This window comes from Acanthochromis polyacanthus, chromosome 21 (assembly GCF_021347895.1).
Source record: "Acanthochromis polyacanthus isolate Apoly-LR-REF ecotype Palm Island chromosome 21, KAUST_Apoly_ChrSc, whole genome shotgun sequence".
NCBI lineage: Eukaryota > Metazoa > Chordata > Actinopteri > Pomacentridae > Acanthochromis > Acanthochromis polyacanthus.
Window position 1 is genome coordinate 6777633 of NC_067133.1, and position 19205 is coordinate 6796837.

A 19205-nucleotide genomic window follows, 5' to 3' on the forward strand; every position below is an offset into this window, starting at 1 on the left:
TTCAATAACTTCACTGTCGAGCCACCAAAATCACTGGAGCCATGAATGGGCTCTTGCTGGTCAAACTACAACTCTTGCTTTGGCGCTAAATCAAAAATCTGAATTTTAAGGAATTTTTATGTTTTGTATGATTATTTTATGAGTATTAAAATGGCACTTTTCTTCATGTATGTGGTATATTTTATATAACACACAGGGAAAATGGCATAAGGGCATAGTGTACTTGCTGTGACCTGTGCTGGTCAGACCGTCAGGTTTATTACCTCCAAGTATTGTCTGTACAGTCCTTAACTAGAAAAATATTACTCTCAATTTAACATTATGGTATAAATGAATCAATTGACACTGAAACTTTGCAATAAAGTGTCTTATCGTCTTTCTTCTCAATCATCAGTACTTGAGGTGACAGTCTAAACAGTTTGTTTGGTATATTGGTGTTATCTGATACTCTCTTTGGTAAGGATTGTAAATTCCATTACTATACAGAATTATGCGTTTGGACAAACAAGTACATTATGCCCTTATGCCATTTTTCCTGTGTGTTATATAAAATATACCACATACATGAAGAAAAGTGCCATTTTAATACTCATAAAATAATCATACAAAACATAAAAACTCCTTAAAATTCAGATTTTTAATTTAGCACCAAACAAAGAGTTGTAGTATGACCAGCAGGAGACAATTGATGGCTCCAGTGATTTTGGTGATTGTACAGTGTGTAAGAGTGAAGTTATTGAATTTTATTACTAATAAAATGATAATTATAAAAAATACAAATTCCTTAAAATTCAGATTTTTCATTTAGCGCCAAAGCAAGAGTTGTAGTATGACCAGCAGGAGACAATTGATGGCTCCAGTGATTTTGGTGACTGTACAGTGTGTAAGAGTGAAGTTACTGAATTTTAATACTCATAAAATAATCATAAAAAATCCTTAAAATTCAATTTTTCATTTAGCACCAAACAAAGAGTTGTAGTATGACCAGCCGCAGCCGATTCATGGCTCCAGTGATTTTAGTGGCTCTACAGGGTACAAGAGTAAAGTTATTGAATAAATGTGGTGTCTCTTTTCGCTGTTGCAGCGGTTTTGCTATTTGCAGACGGTCCCTGTTCACTCGTTGCACCGCCGGCTGCTCATAGACGCCAATGTTATTTCTGTAGCTTGAAATACAGCGACTTTTGATAAAATTGGCCTTGTAGCACATTGTCTACCTTACAACGATTTGAAAGAGGCATCGTTCATGTTTTGACAACATATATCTCATGAGTTAATGATGCCGGAAGTCCGAATCTGTGAATATCTTTCCAAGTTTACCGAACTCCGCCAGATTCATTGTAAACTAAACTAATGCACGTGTCTGAGTTTGCAAAGAACTAAAACTGGACTTAATTTACAGCAATTTAGGCTGTACAATGGGCTGATTCATACGCCAATTGCCACGATTCATAATCTCAAATTATGTTTGTTTTGTTATTAAGCCTCCTCATTAGCCTCCTTGCATTAAAAGGCTAATGTGTCACCGGCCCGGCTCGTTAGCGTGCAAGCTAAGCAGTACCGTCTTTCGTCCATAAACTGTATATCAATTAAAACAGTACAGTTTCATGAAATAAATAAATTACAAGAAGTTGGATGTGTTATTTACTTGACCTGTGAGGCGTCACCTGCCCCGGTAGGTCCACCGGGTCCACCCGGCGTCTACTCTTTATAAATGGCGCATGCGCGTTTGGAGCAATCGGTGTTCGATTACCTTCCCCTGTGACCTATGTGACGTCATTCCAGTATTTTTCTACTCATACCCATAAACTTGAATTCGTCCTCACAGGGAAGACTTCGTAGTCGTAGAAATTAGAGTTGCACTCACAACTTTTAGGTTCATACTCGTAAAAACAATCCTAACCCTTAATTTATCAAACTCATGCATATGACAGCAGGATTTTGTGTACAAGTTTTTTATTAACATACAAATGTTTAACATTACGAATACGAATGGTTAGAATTGTGGATGAATACTTTTGACAGTAATCTTATTCCATACTGCTGGATGTTCACTGACCTTGACTCACCAACAAACATTTGCCTGATTCTGTGTTTGAATTTCAAACGCTCGACGCACTCAAAGTTCCTGAACATATCTAGTGTTTCACTTAAACTTATAATAAAACAAAAGAAATATGTTTCACATTGAAGTCTTTCCATCAGACATCACCTCCAGATGTCTGAAAACACAGCTTTACCTGCACAGGTGAGCTGCTCACTGTGAGTCATAATCGCCATGGAGACCAGATGATGAAGATTCACAAGACTGTATTTGATATCAGAGTGTAAATATTGAAACAACATGAAGGTCAGATTGACTCCCACAGTACAAATATACAGACAAATCATTAATAAAACAAGTGGATTGACCCAAACACACTGTTAATATACAACAAGGACGCCACAAATACAATTCAAAAGGACATTTATACGACAAAACAGCACAAACACATGTTCTGAATATAATAAAAACACACGATCAACTTCTTTATTACCACAATTATAATGTCGCTGTAATAAGAAGGTAATCTGGATCCAAAACCACATCCCAAAACCCGATACTGGTCCTGCTGGATCTCACTGGTGTCTATACTGGTCCTGATAGATTTTACTGGTTCCTAAAACGGTCTTGATGGATCTCTGTACTTGTCCCAGTGGATCTTCCTGGTTTCCAGGTGAACCCTGACTTTACCTTAAGTCAGCTGGGACAGATTCCAGCAGAGTGCTGTACAGATAATGGACGGAAAATAAGGCAGAATTGTGTTTTTTATTAGACTTTGTTTGGTGGTAAATGTTCTTTACAGTGAAGATAACCTGAGTAAACCAGCAAACATGGTGATTCCATCAATATGCTGCTGCTTTAACTACAAACTTACCAAACTGTGCCTTCCATCCTCATATTTTGAATTTATGAGTGGTTTGTAGTACAGAATACACCAGCAAGTAGCTACTTAGAGCACTTAGTATTGAGTTCTCTCAGCAGCAGTTTCACCATGAAGCTCTGATTCTCAGAGTCTGCTGCCAACAGCTGCTGAAGTTTCGAAGTGTTGACGTGGTTCTAACCTGAGCACGCTGGTGATTTATTTGTTTGCGAGCTCGGAAGAAGGTTTTCTCTGCTGTTGATACACGTCACGGAATTTTGTTAACAGGGCGTTGATACTAAGCAGGTCCCAGTTTGTGGCTTCAGTGTCATGCAGTGCTGAATAAATTCAGGCCCTTGTACAATGTAACTCAGATCAGTGACAGTGCTGAATATATTCACATCTCTGGGGACAAAAACATCAAAGATCTGATGCTGTTTTGAAAAGGCTTTTCATCATCAGTGCATCATGTTTCCTGTAAATCTGCCCAATGAAGATAAATATTCAGGTGTCTCGTGTTGGTTTTTGTACTGTAAGTTTTATTTGTGAGTCGCTGACGCTGTTGGCATTTTAAAATCTGCCCGTTCGTTTGTGTAAAGGATTAGAATTTTACAATAATTTTGTCACAGTGAAACCATTTATGCCTGTGTTCTAAAAATCTGAAATATCTGAATGGGTTGTTGCTTAATTCAAAATAAAGTGATTTTATCTTAAACACACAATGAACTGCATCAGCACAGAGGAATAAGATCATTTTTATTCCAATGTCCTCAAAAACTGGATATTAAAAACATGTTACAGTTATCCTGAAGGACCAGAATCATGCAAGATAAACTTTTAGGGGGAAACAATATTAAAAAGGACAACAGAAAAGTATCACAATCCTGTTGTCTCCCAATGACCACAAACACAACCACGAATACAACCACAGCTAGACCAGGAAACCAAACCAAACCATAATTACGAACACAAACACACTGTTTAAACATCATTCAGATCTGCCCTAACGTCTAACATCTTCCTTAAGCTCAGTGTCCAGCTGACAACAAACAAACAAATAAAAACAGAAAAAAAACTCAGACACAACAGTACTGAAAACATGTCTGCTGTGGTGGAGAAACAAATATTAAACTGTCCTGTTGCAGTGATCCACTGTCTGTAACAAACACGTGAATTAAACCTGATAAAACATATAAATAGTCATCACAATATTTTCATCATGTTTGTCTGGATTTGATGACTTTCTGTTTGCAGGATTCACTCTGTGGATTCTTCACTAGCCGTTTTTCTCAGGTTCAGATGGGGATCCATCATTCAACGATTGTGATTTTAAAACTGTGGATGATGTTTTACCTGCACAGGTGAATCTTTCACTGACTGAAATCTCACAAAAATGTCAAAATGTTAAAATTCTTTCACATTAAAGCACCATGTTCAACTTTTATTGACGGAGTTTCATTGTTTCCACCTTTAAAACAGTTCAGCCATCCACAATCTGTGCTTGATGCTGCATTAATATTAATTCACGGTGTTAATGTCAATTATGTTCACACACTTGTTTGCTGGTTTCATGTTTCCGCTGATGAATTTAATCATCAGGTTTTCAGCTATAAAACCACAAAACTCTGAGGTGGAAACATCAGAACACAGAACACCTGAGCTCAGATCAGATCACTCTGAACCAGAACCAGAACCAGAACCAGAACCAGAACCAGAACCAGAATCTGAACTAATCTGTGACCAGCCATGGACAGAGGTAAGACTGGGCAGTGGTGTTGATCCTAAAGTCAGAGTTTCAACAAGGAGACTCTGTTTAACCTGCTACATCGCCACGGTAACTGATGCTGTACAGCTAGATCACCACGGTAACTGATGTTGCACAGCTACATCACTTCACAGGTAACCTGCTCTGTTCAGAACTGTTACCATGGGAACTTAAATACATTGTGGACAGTATATCTGGCTAACAGAGAAAGCCCGGCTCTGTTAAACTTGTTGTTCAGCTCTTATCTGTTTGTTGTTGAACATGATAATCAGAACATTTTTAAATCACCAGAGGGCGCTGCTTACTGTGATGATGGTTACCATGGTAACTGCCACTCTTCAGCGGTATCACCCTGCACTGTGGTGTATTGTGACATCACCTGTCTCACCTGTCTGTCTCCCACCTGTCTACCTGTCTACCTGTCTACCTGTCTCAGTCATCCTCCTGCTGTCAGTTGTGTGTCTGGGCGTCTCCTCTCAGCCAATCACAGACAGCCAGCGTCTGTTCTCCATCGCCGTCAGCAGAGTCCAACACCTCCACCTGCTGGCACAGAGACTCTTCTCCGAATTCGTGAGTCTGATAACAACACTGTACACAATACTATTTGTTTGCAGTGTGTTTGTTAAGAGAGCTCTCTGCAGACAGAGGAGTAACATTGTATTTTTGTGTGTAATACTGTCCATTTGTGGTATTTTTCTGTTTTTGTGTATTTGTAGGAGAGTTCCTTGCAGACGGAGGAACAACGTCAGCTCAACAAAATCTTCCTGCAGGATTTCTGCTACTCTGACAACACCATGAGTCCAATTGACAAACACGAGACTCAACGGAGCTCCGTCAGTATGCTACATAGTACTACACAGTACTACACAATACTGCACAGTACTACACAGTATTATAATGTATCACACAATTCTACACCGTACTACATTGTACTGCACAGTATTACACAGTATTTCCCAGTGCTATACAGTATTGCAGAGTACTGTACAGCAATGTACATCACTACATCCATGTAATGTCAGTGTTTAAGCTGTTATCAGTTGATTGATCTGATCTAAGTTCTGAAGCTGCAATCTACCGTCAATTGATTGATGGGGTCTAGGTTCTGAAGCTTCTCTCTATCTCCTATTGATTAATCATGGTGGCACAAGAGTTATGGGGTGGCACAATGGTTAAGTTTCTGAACTACTAATCAGAAGGTCAGAAGTTCAAACCCTGATGTGGCCAATGTTGGGCCCTTGAGCAAGGCCTTTAACCCTTCCTGGTCCAGGGATGCTGTACTATGGCTGACCCTGCACTTTGATTCCAACTTGAATGTGCAAAAAATGACATTTTTACAGTACTGTAAAAATGTATTTGTGACAAATAAAGGCTTAGCTTAGTTTGATTGGTTCTAGATTCTGAAGCCATTGTCTATCTCCTATTGATTGATTGGTTCTAGGTTCTGAAGCTGCTGTCTATGTCCTATTGATTGATTGGTTCTATGTTCTGAAGCTGCTGTCTATCTCCTATTGATTGATTGGTTCTAGGTTCTGAAGCTGCTGTCTATGTCCTATTGATTGATTGGTTCTATGTTCTGAAGCTGCTGTCTATGTCCTATTGATTGATTGGTTCTATGTTCTGAAGCTGCTGTCTATCTCCTATTGATTGATTGGTTCTATGTTCTGAAGCCGTTGTCTGTCTCCTATTGATTGATTGGTTCTATGTTCTGAAGCTGCTGTCTATCTCCTATTGATTGATTGGTTCTATGTTCTGAAGCCGTTGTCTGTCTCCTATTGATTGATGGGTTCTAGGTTCTGAAGCTGCTGTCTATCTCCTATCGTTTGGTCGAGTCCTGGGAGTTTCCCAGTCGTTCTCTGTCTGGAGGTTCTGCTCCAAGGAACCAGATTTCACCGAAGCTGTCTGAGCTGAAGACGGGAATCCTGCTGCTGATCAGGGTGAGAACATGAGTTTCAGAGTGGATCTCTGGATCTGTTGGTCTCTTTGACAGAATGTTCTTTTTATGTGAAGGGTTGTGACACAATTGATGCTTGAACTGGTGATTTATCAAGAACATTGAAATCACTTCACTAAACTGATTTGAGTTACGTTGGACTAAACTGAATTGAACTAAAGCACTACACACTACTGTGACCATGCAGCCTGTCTGACTAACCACCTGACCCCCCAGGCCAATCAGGACGCAGCAGAGGTGTTCCCTGACAGCTCTGCTCTCCAGCTGGCTCCTTATGGAAACTATTACCAGAGTCTGGGTGCCGACGAGTCGCTGCGACGCACCTACGAACTGCTGGCCTGTTTGAAGAAGGACATGCACAAGGTAAGGAATGGAAAAGATGATGTCACGATGATGATGTAATGAAGATGATGGTGTTAACATGACGTTTGTGTGTACAGGTGGAGACTTACTTGACGGTGGCTAAATGTCGACTGTCACCTGAGGCAAACTGCACTCTGTAGCCCTGCCTCTCCTCAGCGAAACCCCGCCCCATCAATGATGTAATTATGTGTGCTGTGAAACCCCGCCTCCTTGTTTGCAGACTCTACTAACCAGCATTACCAGTAGAATTAGCATAGCCCTGCTCATTGGTCTGTTGTAGCAGGTCGAGTGATGATGATGTCACTGTTATGACAACTGTGAACAGGAAACAATGCTATATTGTCAGCGAGTGAAATAAACCGTGTGTTGTGTTGCATCAATGTGTGTGTTGTCAGGTGTTTCTTTGGCTCATTTGTTTACTAATTCTTATTTTCACACTGATAGTTAAACACAGTTGAATGTTGTTTATTTAGCAGCAGACAGAACAGGTGGATGTTACCTGAGCTCTGCATACAGAAAAAGAAGAAGAAGAAGCGGAAAGCTGCATTTGTTACAAATACATTAATGCACCATGACATTTTCTTATCCCATGTCCCAGTTGGAGTAAGAGTGTTCCGGTTAGCTAGAGAAGGCTGGGTTGACCTCTGACCTTCTGATCAGAAGCGATGGTCAGTCTGTGTCAGAGACCAGGCACCACAACCTGTACTTGTTGTTTTATTGCACTTCAAGCTGTTGTTTTCTATCTTAATTATGATTTAACTTTTGATCTGGAACACATCAGAAAAGAGAGTAGCTGCACAGCCCATTACTTTGTTGTCAAATATCCAAAGAGGTTCTGATTATTATGACATAAAAAGAGAAAGAAATACTGCTCAAACTGTGATCAGACAGTGAGTTTTGGATTTATATAGAAATTGAAGAATTAAAAATGTTAAAGCACAAATACACAAACCCAATGGATCCTGCAATCTGGGAATAGTGCCGCTGTGCTGGGGTTCACCGGCAGAGAGCGGTGTGGGCACTTCGTCTCTCTCAACGTCATTGTCGGTCATTTCCGCTGTGGCCTTGCATCGTTCTCGGGATTGTTCGGCTGGTAACGGTCGGTGAGTTCAAATGTTCGGCTGCAGATCCTCCTGCGGACTGAAGTGAAGAAAGAGCCAAGCGAAAACACACGGACGGAGTGTTGAGGCGGAATGACGGTGCTGCAGGAACCTGTCCAGGTAAAAACACCCCTTCAGCTTGTTGTCACGAACGAACTCCCGAGAATTTATGAAGCCCGCGCTGTCTTCTCCGTCCCGGCCTCAGCGGCTGATCCACTCCGCAGTGAGAGAGCTGTCGGCCCGCCGCAGGCCGCGTAGGCTGCCGGTGACAGCACGGAGCTTTCCCCCGGTGTTATTACTGTTACAACAGCGATCACTCCACAGAGGAACTGTCCGTCTGACGGCCGCTGCGTCCAGGACTAAGACAACTGTACTTGATTAACTAACCCCAGCTTGGTTACAGTACACATAGGTCATACCAGACTCCATGTAAAAATCTGTCAGGTCGAGGTTTTCGCTGTTGTTGGTAAAAATGTACCGAGTGGGGTCAGCTCTGTGGACATTTTATGAGATGTTTGTTTCCATAAGTTGCTTCGGCATTGATCCAAAACACGACCCGTACTTTATTACGAAGAAAACACAACATAATTTGATCATGTTCGTCTCATAATCCTTCAGTCTGTCTGAGGTCAAAATACCCCGCGGAGGGCGACTCGAGCAATGCAAACACTTGTTAAAGTTTATATTCTGCCCGAACTGACGGCGTTTGACTCAATATATGTTTGCCGAATTTGTCATAGGACATGGCAAGTTGTTTGAAGATCTGTTATGGAGCGACTCAAATCCATCGGATTTCAAGTGTAGTTTTGTATTGTTAGCAATGCTAGCAGTTCTGTTAGCTGGCTATCGTTGTGGCTAGCTGTTAGCTGAGCGGCTTCAGTCAGCAGAAATTCAGCTTTAAAGTTCGTCAGTGTACATAAACTGCTCCAATTACAGTGTGTTCAGTTGGATGTTAAAGTCTGAGACCAGAGCAGCAGGTCAGGCTGAAGTTAACCCCCAGCTATTTAGCCTCTGGATGCTAACACAAGCTAACGTCGGCTATCTGCCGGTAGCTACTGGTTAGCTGCCATGTTAGCCACAATTAAACTGAAAACAACAGTAAGGTTTGTTGTCCACACTTAAATCAGACTGAATTAGACTTTTATACCACAGATGTTTGTGGCAGAAAGACCTGAAACTACACCATCGGTGTATTATTGCTAAATACAGTAAACCTACATCTCAGGTGTGTTATTTTAATGATAAAGGAAGTAAACCTACATCTCAGGTGTGTTTGTGACAGAACAAAGTCTGATTTAAATTGATGTGGTTTCTATTGGGCTTCAGCAGAAGTTCAGTAAATCAGGTTGACCTGCTGGTTATTTGCCTCTAACTGACAGCTGTGTTTAAACTGTGCTACTGTAGGGTAGTAACCAGGTGATCTCAGGTGAACTCACTGTGTCAGCGTGGTTTCAGACTGTGTTTGTGTGGGTAGCAGATTGTTGTTGGTTTCAGTGTATTGATTATCGACTGCATATTGATTTATTATGTTTGTTTCTGATTTACCATTATGGAGCAGTGAACAGCTTCATGTGTTCATGTCTGACCACAATAACCAGAACCGTGATGAATGTAGAACCCGTGAGGACTAGTTATTGTTAACCCATTTCTCTGTGTTCAGGCTGCAGTGTGGCAGGCTCTGAACCACTACGCCTACCTGGACGCAGTTTTCCTCGCTGAGAGACTTTACGCTGAAGGTAACATATGTGTGTGTCTTTCTCTCTGTTTGCCTGTCTTCCTGTCAGTGAGATCGGAGGAGGCGCTCTACCTGCTTGCTACCTGTTCACCTGTCTTTCTTTCTGTCCAACTGTCTCCCTGTCAGTGAGGTCGGAGGAGGCTCTCTACCTGCTGGCTACCTGTTACTACCGCTCTGGGAAGCCGTATAAAGCATACCGGCTGCTGAAGGCCCATAGCTGCTCCACGCCACAGGTTCGATTCTTGTTGGCCAAGTGCTGCGTCGAGCTCAGCAAGTAAGAACACACAGAACTCGGTAGTATAAGTTAATGTAGCAGCTGCTGATGTTTGTGAATGAATGTGTGATGGAGTGACTACAACAACGATAAACCCTGGTTCACTGCAAAACTCAGGTCACTCGGGCTGAAGAAGGAAAGGGCGTTCAGAAGTGAGGACAGAGACAGCTTCAGGGCAGCTAAGCGTGAGTTTGGCAAAGCAGTGAGAGCTGCTAAACGGCAGTATGCAGAGACACTCAAACAACAGTTCTCTGGTCACGACTCCGCCTCTGTCTGGAAGGGCTTGAAAAAAATAACCAACTATAAGCCATTGTCTCCCAACTCCACTAACGATCTACGCCAGGCAAACCAGCTGAACGAGTTTTATTGTCGCTTTGAAAGGCAATGGACAACTGGTGACCCCATCCTCACACCTCCAACTCACCTCTTCAATGGCCAGCTGACAACTCCATCCCCCCACCTCACACCCAGCGCTCGATTTAGACGGTCGCCACGAACGCCGGGAATCATGGGAGGTTGATGACATCATACAAAGTGGCTGCCTCCATGAAGAAAACATGATAGGCGGTTCAGCTCGATCGAGCGCTCGATTTCGACGGTCGCCAGGTTGCCATTTGCGACTAAAAACGTCGCAAATGGCGACCGTCAAAATCGAGCGCTGACACCTCCAGCCCACCTCTTCACACCGGCCCCATACCCCCAGCAGGGGCTCGGAGCCCCACACAGCCGCACTCTCCAGACCCCCCAGCCCAGAGACCCAGTTCACCAAGAGCTCCATAGAAAAGTCCTTGTAAGTGTAAAACTTACTTGGCAATAAAGCGCATTCTGATTCTGACGCAGAGGATTAGGAATCATCGAGTCAGTAGATTCACCATGTTATTTGACAGCTGTTTAGGTACATGTTCGTTTGATTTTATTTTGCTCCGCTGATTAGTGTTTTTAAATGGAACAAGAGATGGACAGGCGGCTTGGTGCGGCGTCCGCAGTAATGTGGGCGTTGTACTGAACCGTGAAGGTGAAGAGGGAGCTGAGCTGCAAAGCTCTTGATTTACCAGTCCATCTATGTTTGAACCCTCACCTATGCTCATGAGCTCTGGGTAGTTACTGAAAGAATGAGATCATGGGTACAAGCGGGCAAAATGGGATTCCTCCGCAGGATGGCTGGGCTCAGCCTTCGAGATAGGGTGAGACGCGTGGGCTAGAACTGCTGCTCCTTTGCGTTGAAAGGAGTCAGTTGAGGTGGTTTGGGCACTGATTCGGATGCCTCCAGGGAGACTTCCTTTGGAGGTTTTCCAAGCACGTCCGCCTGGGAGGAGACTCCGGGGTAGACCCAGAACCCACTGGAGGTATGATGTAATTCGTCTGGCCTGGGAATGCCTCGTGACCCTCTGGGAAGAGCTGGAAAGCGTCACTGGGGGAAGGGATGTCTGGAATGAACTGCTTTGTCTGCTGCCTCCACGACCCAACCCTGGAGATGATGGATTGATGGATGGATGATTAGTGTTTGTCGTTCACCTGCTGTAGCTGTACACCGGCTCTGGAACAAGCTCCGCTCTGAAATAAACACCATCACTGTGTTTCTAAGTCAAAACTTAAATCCTTTCTGAGTAAAATGGCTTTTAATGCCTAGCGCCATGGTGGAATTTTAATACTTTTATTTCTATAAGAGGTATATTTGAGTGCTGTTTAATTGCTGTTTATTTTATTGTTTTATTGTATATGTTTCGGGCTGTACAGTGATGTGGTGCTTAGCACTTTTGCCTTGCAGCTAGAAGATCCGTGGTTCTCGTCCCAGCCTTCCTGGGATCTTTCTGCATGGAGTTTGCATGTTCTCCCTGTGCATGTGTGGGTTTCCTCCGGGTACTCCGGTTTCCCCCCACAGTCCAAAAACATGTTGAGGTTCACTAATTTTTCTAAATTTGCTCAAAGGTGTGAGTGCGAGTGTGATTGTTTGTCCTGCATAAATAAATGGAGTGTGCAGTTTTTCTGAAGACCGATACCTGCTGCAGCTGAACACGTCTGAATAAGAGTCGCATGCATAAAGATACCTATATTCAACATCCATGACTCTTTCTGTTTCAGCACCACAGGTATCAGCATGCAGCGAAATCAAACATCCAATCCAAACAAACTAGTCAGAGCAAAGAATGAAATTAGTGATAGACTGATTATCAGCATGTCCGAGTGGTTTTGGCTGATTTTTGGGATATTTTTATGGACCAGTTATTGATAATTTAAATGCTCCACTTCAGGTATGATGCAGCTCCTTTCTCTGTCTGTCATCACTTTGTGGTCTGCCAAATGTCCCTCAATGAGAAACTGAAAAAAATGAGTGAGGAACACAAACGAGGAAATTAGCCTCTTTAAAAGTGGCTAAGGCTATGCTAACGGCTAGCAGCTAAGTTGGAAGGCAGAAACTGATTAAACCTGAAACAGAGCCTGGAAAACAGTCATTGATGATGGAAAACAGAGGAACAGCAGACGGAACTGCAGCAGACAAACCGATTAATCTCAGTCGATCCCATGTAGACAGAGGAGAGCATCCTAATTTAATCCCTTCTGTGTTTTTATTTTACATATTTTGTTATAGTCTCCCTTATTCGTTACGAATGACGGATTCCTGCAATCACAAGCTGTTAAAACATTACATTTTATGTACTGGTTCCAAAGATCGGTTATCGGAGTGTCTTGATTACCAGTAATCAGCGTCAGTAGTGGCCTGAAAAATCCCATATTGGCCGATCCCTAAAAGACAACCTGTTTACCATCCTTCTGAGTTCAGGTTATAAAGGAAGTAATGGATCCACCTTTACACTCACAATGTGGAGCTCAAGTTAAAAACATCAAAATCCACAGAAACTTTACCAGTCAGATTTACAGTACTTCTGTTCAGTCACCTTCAGACTGAGGATGCTGCAGCATCATGAAGACTCGGTCAGAAATCAGTGTCCAAATGCCAGTACAGGCTGATGTCCCCCTACCTGTCTGTTTCTCAGGCTCGCTGAAGGAGAGCAGGTTCTGATTGGTGGAGTGCTAAACAAACAGAAGAGCCAGGATGACATCATCACAGAGTTTGGGGACTCCGCCTCCTTCACCCTGTCATTACTGGGACACATTTACTGGTAAGAATGGAGACCAGTGCTCCCACTGCTGTCAGCTCTCCTCCCAGTTGACTGACCTGTCTGTCTCTCTCTGTATGTCTCTCTGAGCAGTAAGACAGATCGTGTTGCTAAAGGTGCCGAGTGTTTCCAGAGGAGTTTAACCCTCAACCCGTTCCTGTGGTCACCTTTTCAGAATCTCTGTCACCTAGGTAACACACACGCAACTACTCAACACATCTGTTGGTGTGTGGTCATGTGACTGCAGGTGACACTGTGGTCTGTGTTCCAGGAGAAAAACCCGATCCAGATCAGGTGTTTAGGTTGTCCTCACTACAGAACTCCTCGCTAGCCCCGCCCCCACCGTCTGTAAGCCCCGCCCAGAATGCCTCTCATCGCCTAGACACCGCTCTCATGGAGACGCCACAGGACACGCTGGTACGTAGTACAGCAGTAATCAGACTACTCTGGTCAGCTAATTACTGATGGTTACACAGGTGACAGCTTCTGTTAGCCATGGTTATACTGTAGTCATCACACAGGGTAATCAGATTACTGTGGTGGGGTAATTGATTACAATGTGCTCTTTTTCAGGAGTTAAATCGTTTAAATCTAGAATCATCAAATGGAAAGCTGACGTCTGATTTGTCAGTTTCCTACATCGACTCCTCCCTCATCTCCCCGGAGACCGGCTCCCTATTGGGTAACACCGTCTCCATGGCATCAGCCGGCTCTCTATTGGCTAAACAGAACAAGCCCAAGAGTGGGCGGAGTTTACTGGGAGGACCTGCGGCCCTCAGCCCTCTGACGCCCAGGTGAGTTCAGGGCAGGAGAGATGTCTCTGTTAGCTTTCCTGCACAGGTGTGTGTTCACACCCACTTCATACCTGACCTGTATATGTGTCTGCGTGTGTGTGTTAGTTTTGGTATTCTGCCCCTGGAGCCCAGCCCAGGAGACCCTACATATCTACAGAACTACTCTGCAACCATGGAAACGCAAAGTACTGCCCCCAGCAAGAAGGTACACGCACTAATACACACTGATACACACAGTATCAGTATCTCTGCAGGTGCGTTAATTCTCAGACTGAGTTCTCTGTAAGACGTCTGATTGTCCAGCAGATGGCGCTACATTCTGAACCTTCACAGTTGTACTGTGCTACTCTGTGCTGTCTCCTGTCTGTCCTCACTTGTCTCTCTCTTTGTCTCTCTGTCAGTCTGTTTCTAGGATCAGTCAGTCAAAGTCTGTCTTCAGTCAGAGTGGTAACAGTAGAGATGTCCTCCCCATCCCCTTCAACCAATCACAGACCTCTGCTCCTCACACCAGGTAACTGTAGCAACCAATCGCAGGCCTCCGGTCACCACTCGGTCACCTGTTAGCACAGTACCCAATCATAACACCTGCTCCCTTTGTGTCCTCATAATGAAACCATCATCACACTGTCATATGACCTCACACTGTCATCGCTTACAGTTCTGACAGCATGTTCACCGTGACATCACACTTACAGATTATGTCTTACTCACTGGAAGCTGTTGAGTATATATGCTCTGTATCTGAGGCAATAATAATAAAAACAAAAAAAAAACAAAAAAACTGGAAGCTGTTGAGGCATACCTGTCTGTCTCTCAGTAACCTGCCTGTCTGATGGTCTGTCTGTCTTTCAATGTTGTGTCTGTCTGATGACCCTTCTATCTCTCTCAGTGGCTCCCCTCAGGTCCTCAGTCCCAGTATGTCTGGTCCTCCAAATGTTCAGCCCAGAAGAAGCTCCAGACTGTTTACTAGTGCCAGCTCTACTGCCAAGGTACATCATTTCAATGGTACTACTGCATTTACTACAGTAATGCCGCCATGAAGTACTGCATTATTACTTCTCTGCCTCTACAGGAAAACAGCAAGAAGTTAAAGATGAAGTTTCCTACAAAAATCCCCAATAGGAAAACCAAATGTAAATCAGCGAAGACATCAAACAGCAGTAACCTGAACGAGAGTCTGGACATCCTGAGACTGGATTCCAGTCTGAGTCTACCAGACACCAAGATCCCCCAGTACCAGAGGGCTGCTGCAGGTAGCACTACATAAAATACTGCTGTTCCAAGTGGCTGCTTTGGGTAATAATTTTACTGCTGAGGTTCGTTCTGGACCCAGATTTGAACCTGAGACTTAGTTTGGTTTTGTATTTTACTGCCAGCACAGTAATTAGTTTAGAGAGGCAGGATGTTTAACGTCCATTGCAGAGTTGCACAGTTTTCTCACACATGTCTGTTCCATGTGCTTAGACAGCGTGATGGCGTTGCTACGGGAACTGGGACGTGGCTACCAGGCGCTGTGTTCATACAACTGCAGGGAGGCCATCCATATCCTAACCTCACTCCCTCCCCAGCACTACAACACTGGCTGGGTCCTCACTCACATCGGCAGGGCCTACTTCGAACTGGCCGAGTACACACAGGTAACTCACACCTGACACACGGGGAAATCATGCCTGACACATTTAGAAATCACACCTGGAATACAGGTTTACTTCCACCACACATACAGGTAACCACTCACTCTCACAGTTCCTTGTGTTCCTGTGACAGCGTTTGCATTCAGGTGTCATGTGTTTCGTGCTCTGATGGGTGCACCTGTCCTACAGTAATGCTGATTTGTTTGTAGGCGGAGCGTCTGTTCAGTGAAGTGCGCAGGATCGAGTCGTACAGAGTCGAAGGGATGGAGATTTATTCCACCACTCTGTGGCACCTGCAGAAAGACGTGGCGCTGTCCGCCCTGTCCAAAGACCTGACCGACATGGACAAGAACTGTCCTGAGGTGAGAAACACACCTGACCTGACGCTGCTCAGGTGCGGTGATCATGTGGCACTACCTGTGAATGTGTGTGTCTCTGCAGGCCTGGTGTGTAGCGGGTAACTGTTTCAGTCTGCAGAGGGAACACGACATCGCCATCAAGTTCTTCCAGAGAGCTATCCAGGTGAGTCTGTTACTGTGGTTGGCTGCAGGTAGGACAAGCCTTACTAATCTGAGGTGCAGGTTTGTCGAGCAGTGTTCACCTGTCTGACTCTTTATACCCGTCTCTCTCAGGTGGACCCGAGCTTTGCATATGCGTACACTCTGTTGGGTCATGAGTTTGTTCTGACTGAAGAGTTGGATCGGGCCCTCGCCTGCTTCCGAAACGCCATCAGAGTCAACAACAGACACTACAACGCATGGTACGGTAACCATGGTAGCAGCCTCACCACACTGCACCTTACATAAGCGGCATATTCACAACATGTGCACTACACAAATACTGTCAGTAACACACACATTCTGTATCACTTCAGTTATCAGATTACTTGGATGCTAAACAGAGTATTCCCTCTGAATAATAAAAACAAACAGACAGCAGCTGCTTCAGACTTGGCTCAGGGGTTATCAATGGAAATCAGAGTTTGTGTGAAGTTCAGACAGTGTGAAGGACACTTCAGAACATCAACCTCTATGGACGGAGGACAAGGACAAAACCTGATGACTGTTGGAGAACTTTCTTTGGTCAGTTGAAGATAAATTAGTTGGTCTCAAATGGAGTCCAGGATGTTTGGTGTGAAATTGACCAGGACTACCACAGTGAATGCAAAGTTCTGACAGTGAAGCACTGAGGAGGTGAGAGTGTGATGATGTGGAGCTGCATGAGTGCAAATGGTCTTGATGACATTTCTAGATGCACCATGAATGTCTGAGGAGGAACCAGTATAGAGCTTCTACACTAGAACAAAGTGAAACTAGGACCTGGACACTGCAAGTCCTCACCTGAATCTAAAAGTACCCCTTTGTGGTATTTTAATGAGAACGGTGGACTCTGGAAAGCTGAACTGACTTAAACTGCATTGAGTTTCTACTGTGGGGCCTGAATTTTAATTAAAGGAAATGGTTCACTTTACATTTAATGAGTCTAGAATATGTTACATTTTTTTAATAACTGATGGAAAATAGACCTTTAAACCATATTCTAATTTGTTGAGCTGCACAAGCATGTATGTAAACACACCATTGAAATGGAATCCGGTGACAGTAAATGAAGTTAACTGCCACATGGATCTATATTCAGTCATTAGTACAGTGTGTTTTTGTGCTTGTGTGTTCAGGTATGGTCTGGGGATGATTTACTACAAACAGGAGAAGTTCAACTTGGCCGAAATCCACTTCAAGAAAGCTCTGAGCATCAACCCTCAGAGCTCGGTGCTGCTCTGTCACATTGGAGTGGTATGTTGGCGTTGTTCATTTGTGACTCACACTCTGTTAGCTTCGAGCTTATCCATCCACAGCAGGTAATCTGTTAGCGTTAGCATCCCCAGTCAGAACTCTGTGCTGCTCCTTTACTTGAGAGAGGTGTGTTAACCTGTAGCAGTATACATTAACCCTTCAAACCCCAAAACATGTCATCACGTTTTATAGCCTTGTTGTATGCACAGTATAAGCAAAAATGTGACAGCAGCCAAAAAAACCCTGCTTGAGTTCAGTGGGTAATAACAAGGAGGCAACTGAACAATCGTAAACGATGTGTGTGTTTGTAGGTGCAACATGCTTTGAAGAAGTCTGATGCCGCTTTAGAGACTCTGAACAGAGCGATCGGGATCGACCCTAAAAATCCACTCTGCAAGTTCCACCGAGCATCTATACTGTTCGCCAATGACAAGTACAAGGTAATCAATACACAAATACTGTGAGGAGTAAATCAATGCTCATTCATCTGTCGCTATGACAACGTCTCTCTCTGACCTGTCTCTCTGCAGGCGGCTCTTCAGGAGTTGGAGGAGTTAAAGCAGATTGTTCCCAAAGAGTCTCTGGTTTACTTCCTTATAGGAAAGGTGAGACACTGACAGGTAGAGTTTAATTCAGTCATATACAGGTTTGAATGACATCCGCTGATCCTCTGATGGGTAGAATTTAACTCCTGGTCAGAGTCTCTGGAGTTCCAGTCACAGTCAGGATATAAACTTCTGACAGGTTTAAACTCACAGGTTGTTCACTGCATGTGAGCTCCATTTCAGGTTAAAGTCTCCGTGACGTGAGACTCGCCTGTCAGCAGCATCAGATCATACCATGTCCTTCTTGTGTCTCAGGTGTATAAGAAGTTGGGTCAGACTCACCTGGCCCTGATGAACTTTAGCTGGGCAATGGACCTGGATCCTAAAGGAGCAAACAACCAGATCAAAGAAGCCATCGACAAGCGATACCTGCCTGAGGACGAAGGTACGGCACCGGTCAAACTGATCAATCAGCGAGGCCACAACATCATGAACACCTGACTGTCACCTAACTTCCTCCTGTCTGAAACCTGTCTCACTCTGTCTGTCTCCACCCATCTCTCTGTCTGCACCTTTCTCTCTCACAGCAGCGGAGGTGGACGACAGTCAGGACAGCAGCATCATGACAGATGCCGACGACACACAGCTGCACACGGCTGAGAGCGACGACGTTCTTTAACCCCGCCCCTTTGGTGTAGCCCCACCCCCTGCTCGAGCCAAGCCCTGCCCCCTGCTCTGAGTGCTGTTGCTAGGCAGCATCCCGACAGACAGATCTTCAGTTTAGCTCCACCCCAGCCTTTTACCCTGTCCTCCTATTGGCTTAAACAGACTGCTGCTGCCCTGAAGCCCCCCCTCTTCCTGTTTCCTTCCTCGTATGTCATTGAGGCGGTCCTCTGACATCAAAGCTGTTTTTTATGTTCTTTTTATCCTGATGGAAATAAATCAATAAAAACATGTAAACCCCACCCACAAATCTGCCTTCTTCTGTTCACAGCAACCAATCAGAGCACGCGGCAGCAATGGAAAGATAAGTAAAGATTTGGACTCCGCACCTGTACACATGTATGATCACAGCTAATCTCTGTAGTGACATCATGTGAGAAATGTCATGTGACTGACAGGTGTGACGCAGCACCTGTGCAGGTGAACTGTTTTTACAAACTTGACTGTTGTAGTTTCTTCTTTGCTGCTTATTTTTTCTCATTTTTTAATTCTGAAGTTTTTTTTCT

The 19205-nt window shown here is 44.0% G+C and overlaps 2 protein-coding genes across 2 annotated transcripts; both read left to right on the forward strand.

Annotated features, from left to right (window-relative positions):
- Positions 1–4539: 4539 nt before the first annotated feature.
- gh1 (growth hormone 1) lies at positions 4540–7362 on the forward strand. The gene is made up of 6 exons (XM_022212105.2): positions 4540–4656; positions 5102–5235; positions 5382–5498; positions 6459–6602; positions 6836–6982; positions 7060–7362. Exons 1-6 carry the CDS (start codon positions 4647–4649, stop codon positions 7120–7122), a joined length of 615 nt encoding a protein of 204 aa, XP_022067797.1. The 5' UTR covers positions 4540–4646; the 3' UTR covers positions 7123–7362.
- Positions 7363–8031: 669 nt separating this feature from the next.
- On the forward strand, positions 8032–18941 carry cdc27 (cell division cycle 27). The gene is made up of 20 exons (XM_022212096.2): positions 8032–8202; positions 9743–9818; positions 9944–10091; positions 13088–13213; positions 13304–13401; positions 13482–13627; positions 13784–14004; positions 14110–14209; positions 14406–14515; positions 14894–14993; positions 15077–15257; positions 15469–15641; positions 15848–16000; positions 16080–16160; positions 16271–16398; positions 17314–17431; positions 17743–17871; positions 17962–18036; positions 18292–18421; positions 18564–18941. Exons 1-20 carry the CDS (start codon positions 8176–8178, stop codon positions 18653–18655), a joined length of 2412 nt encoding a protein of 803 aa, XP_022067788.1. The 5' UTR covers positions 8032–8175; the 3' UTR covers positions 18656–18941.
- The last annotated feature ends 264 nt before the right edge of the window (positions 18942–19205 follow it).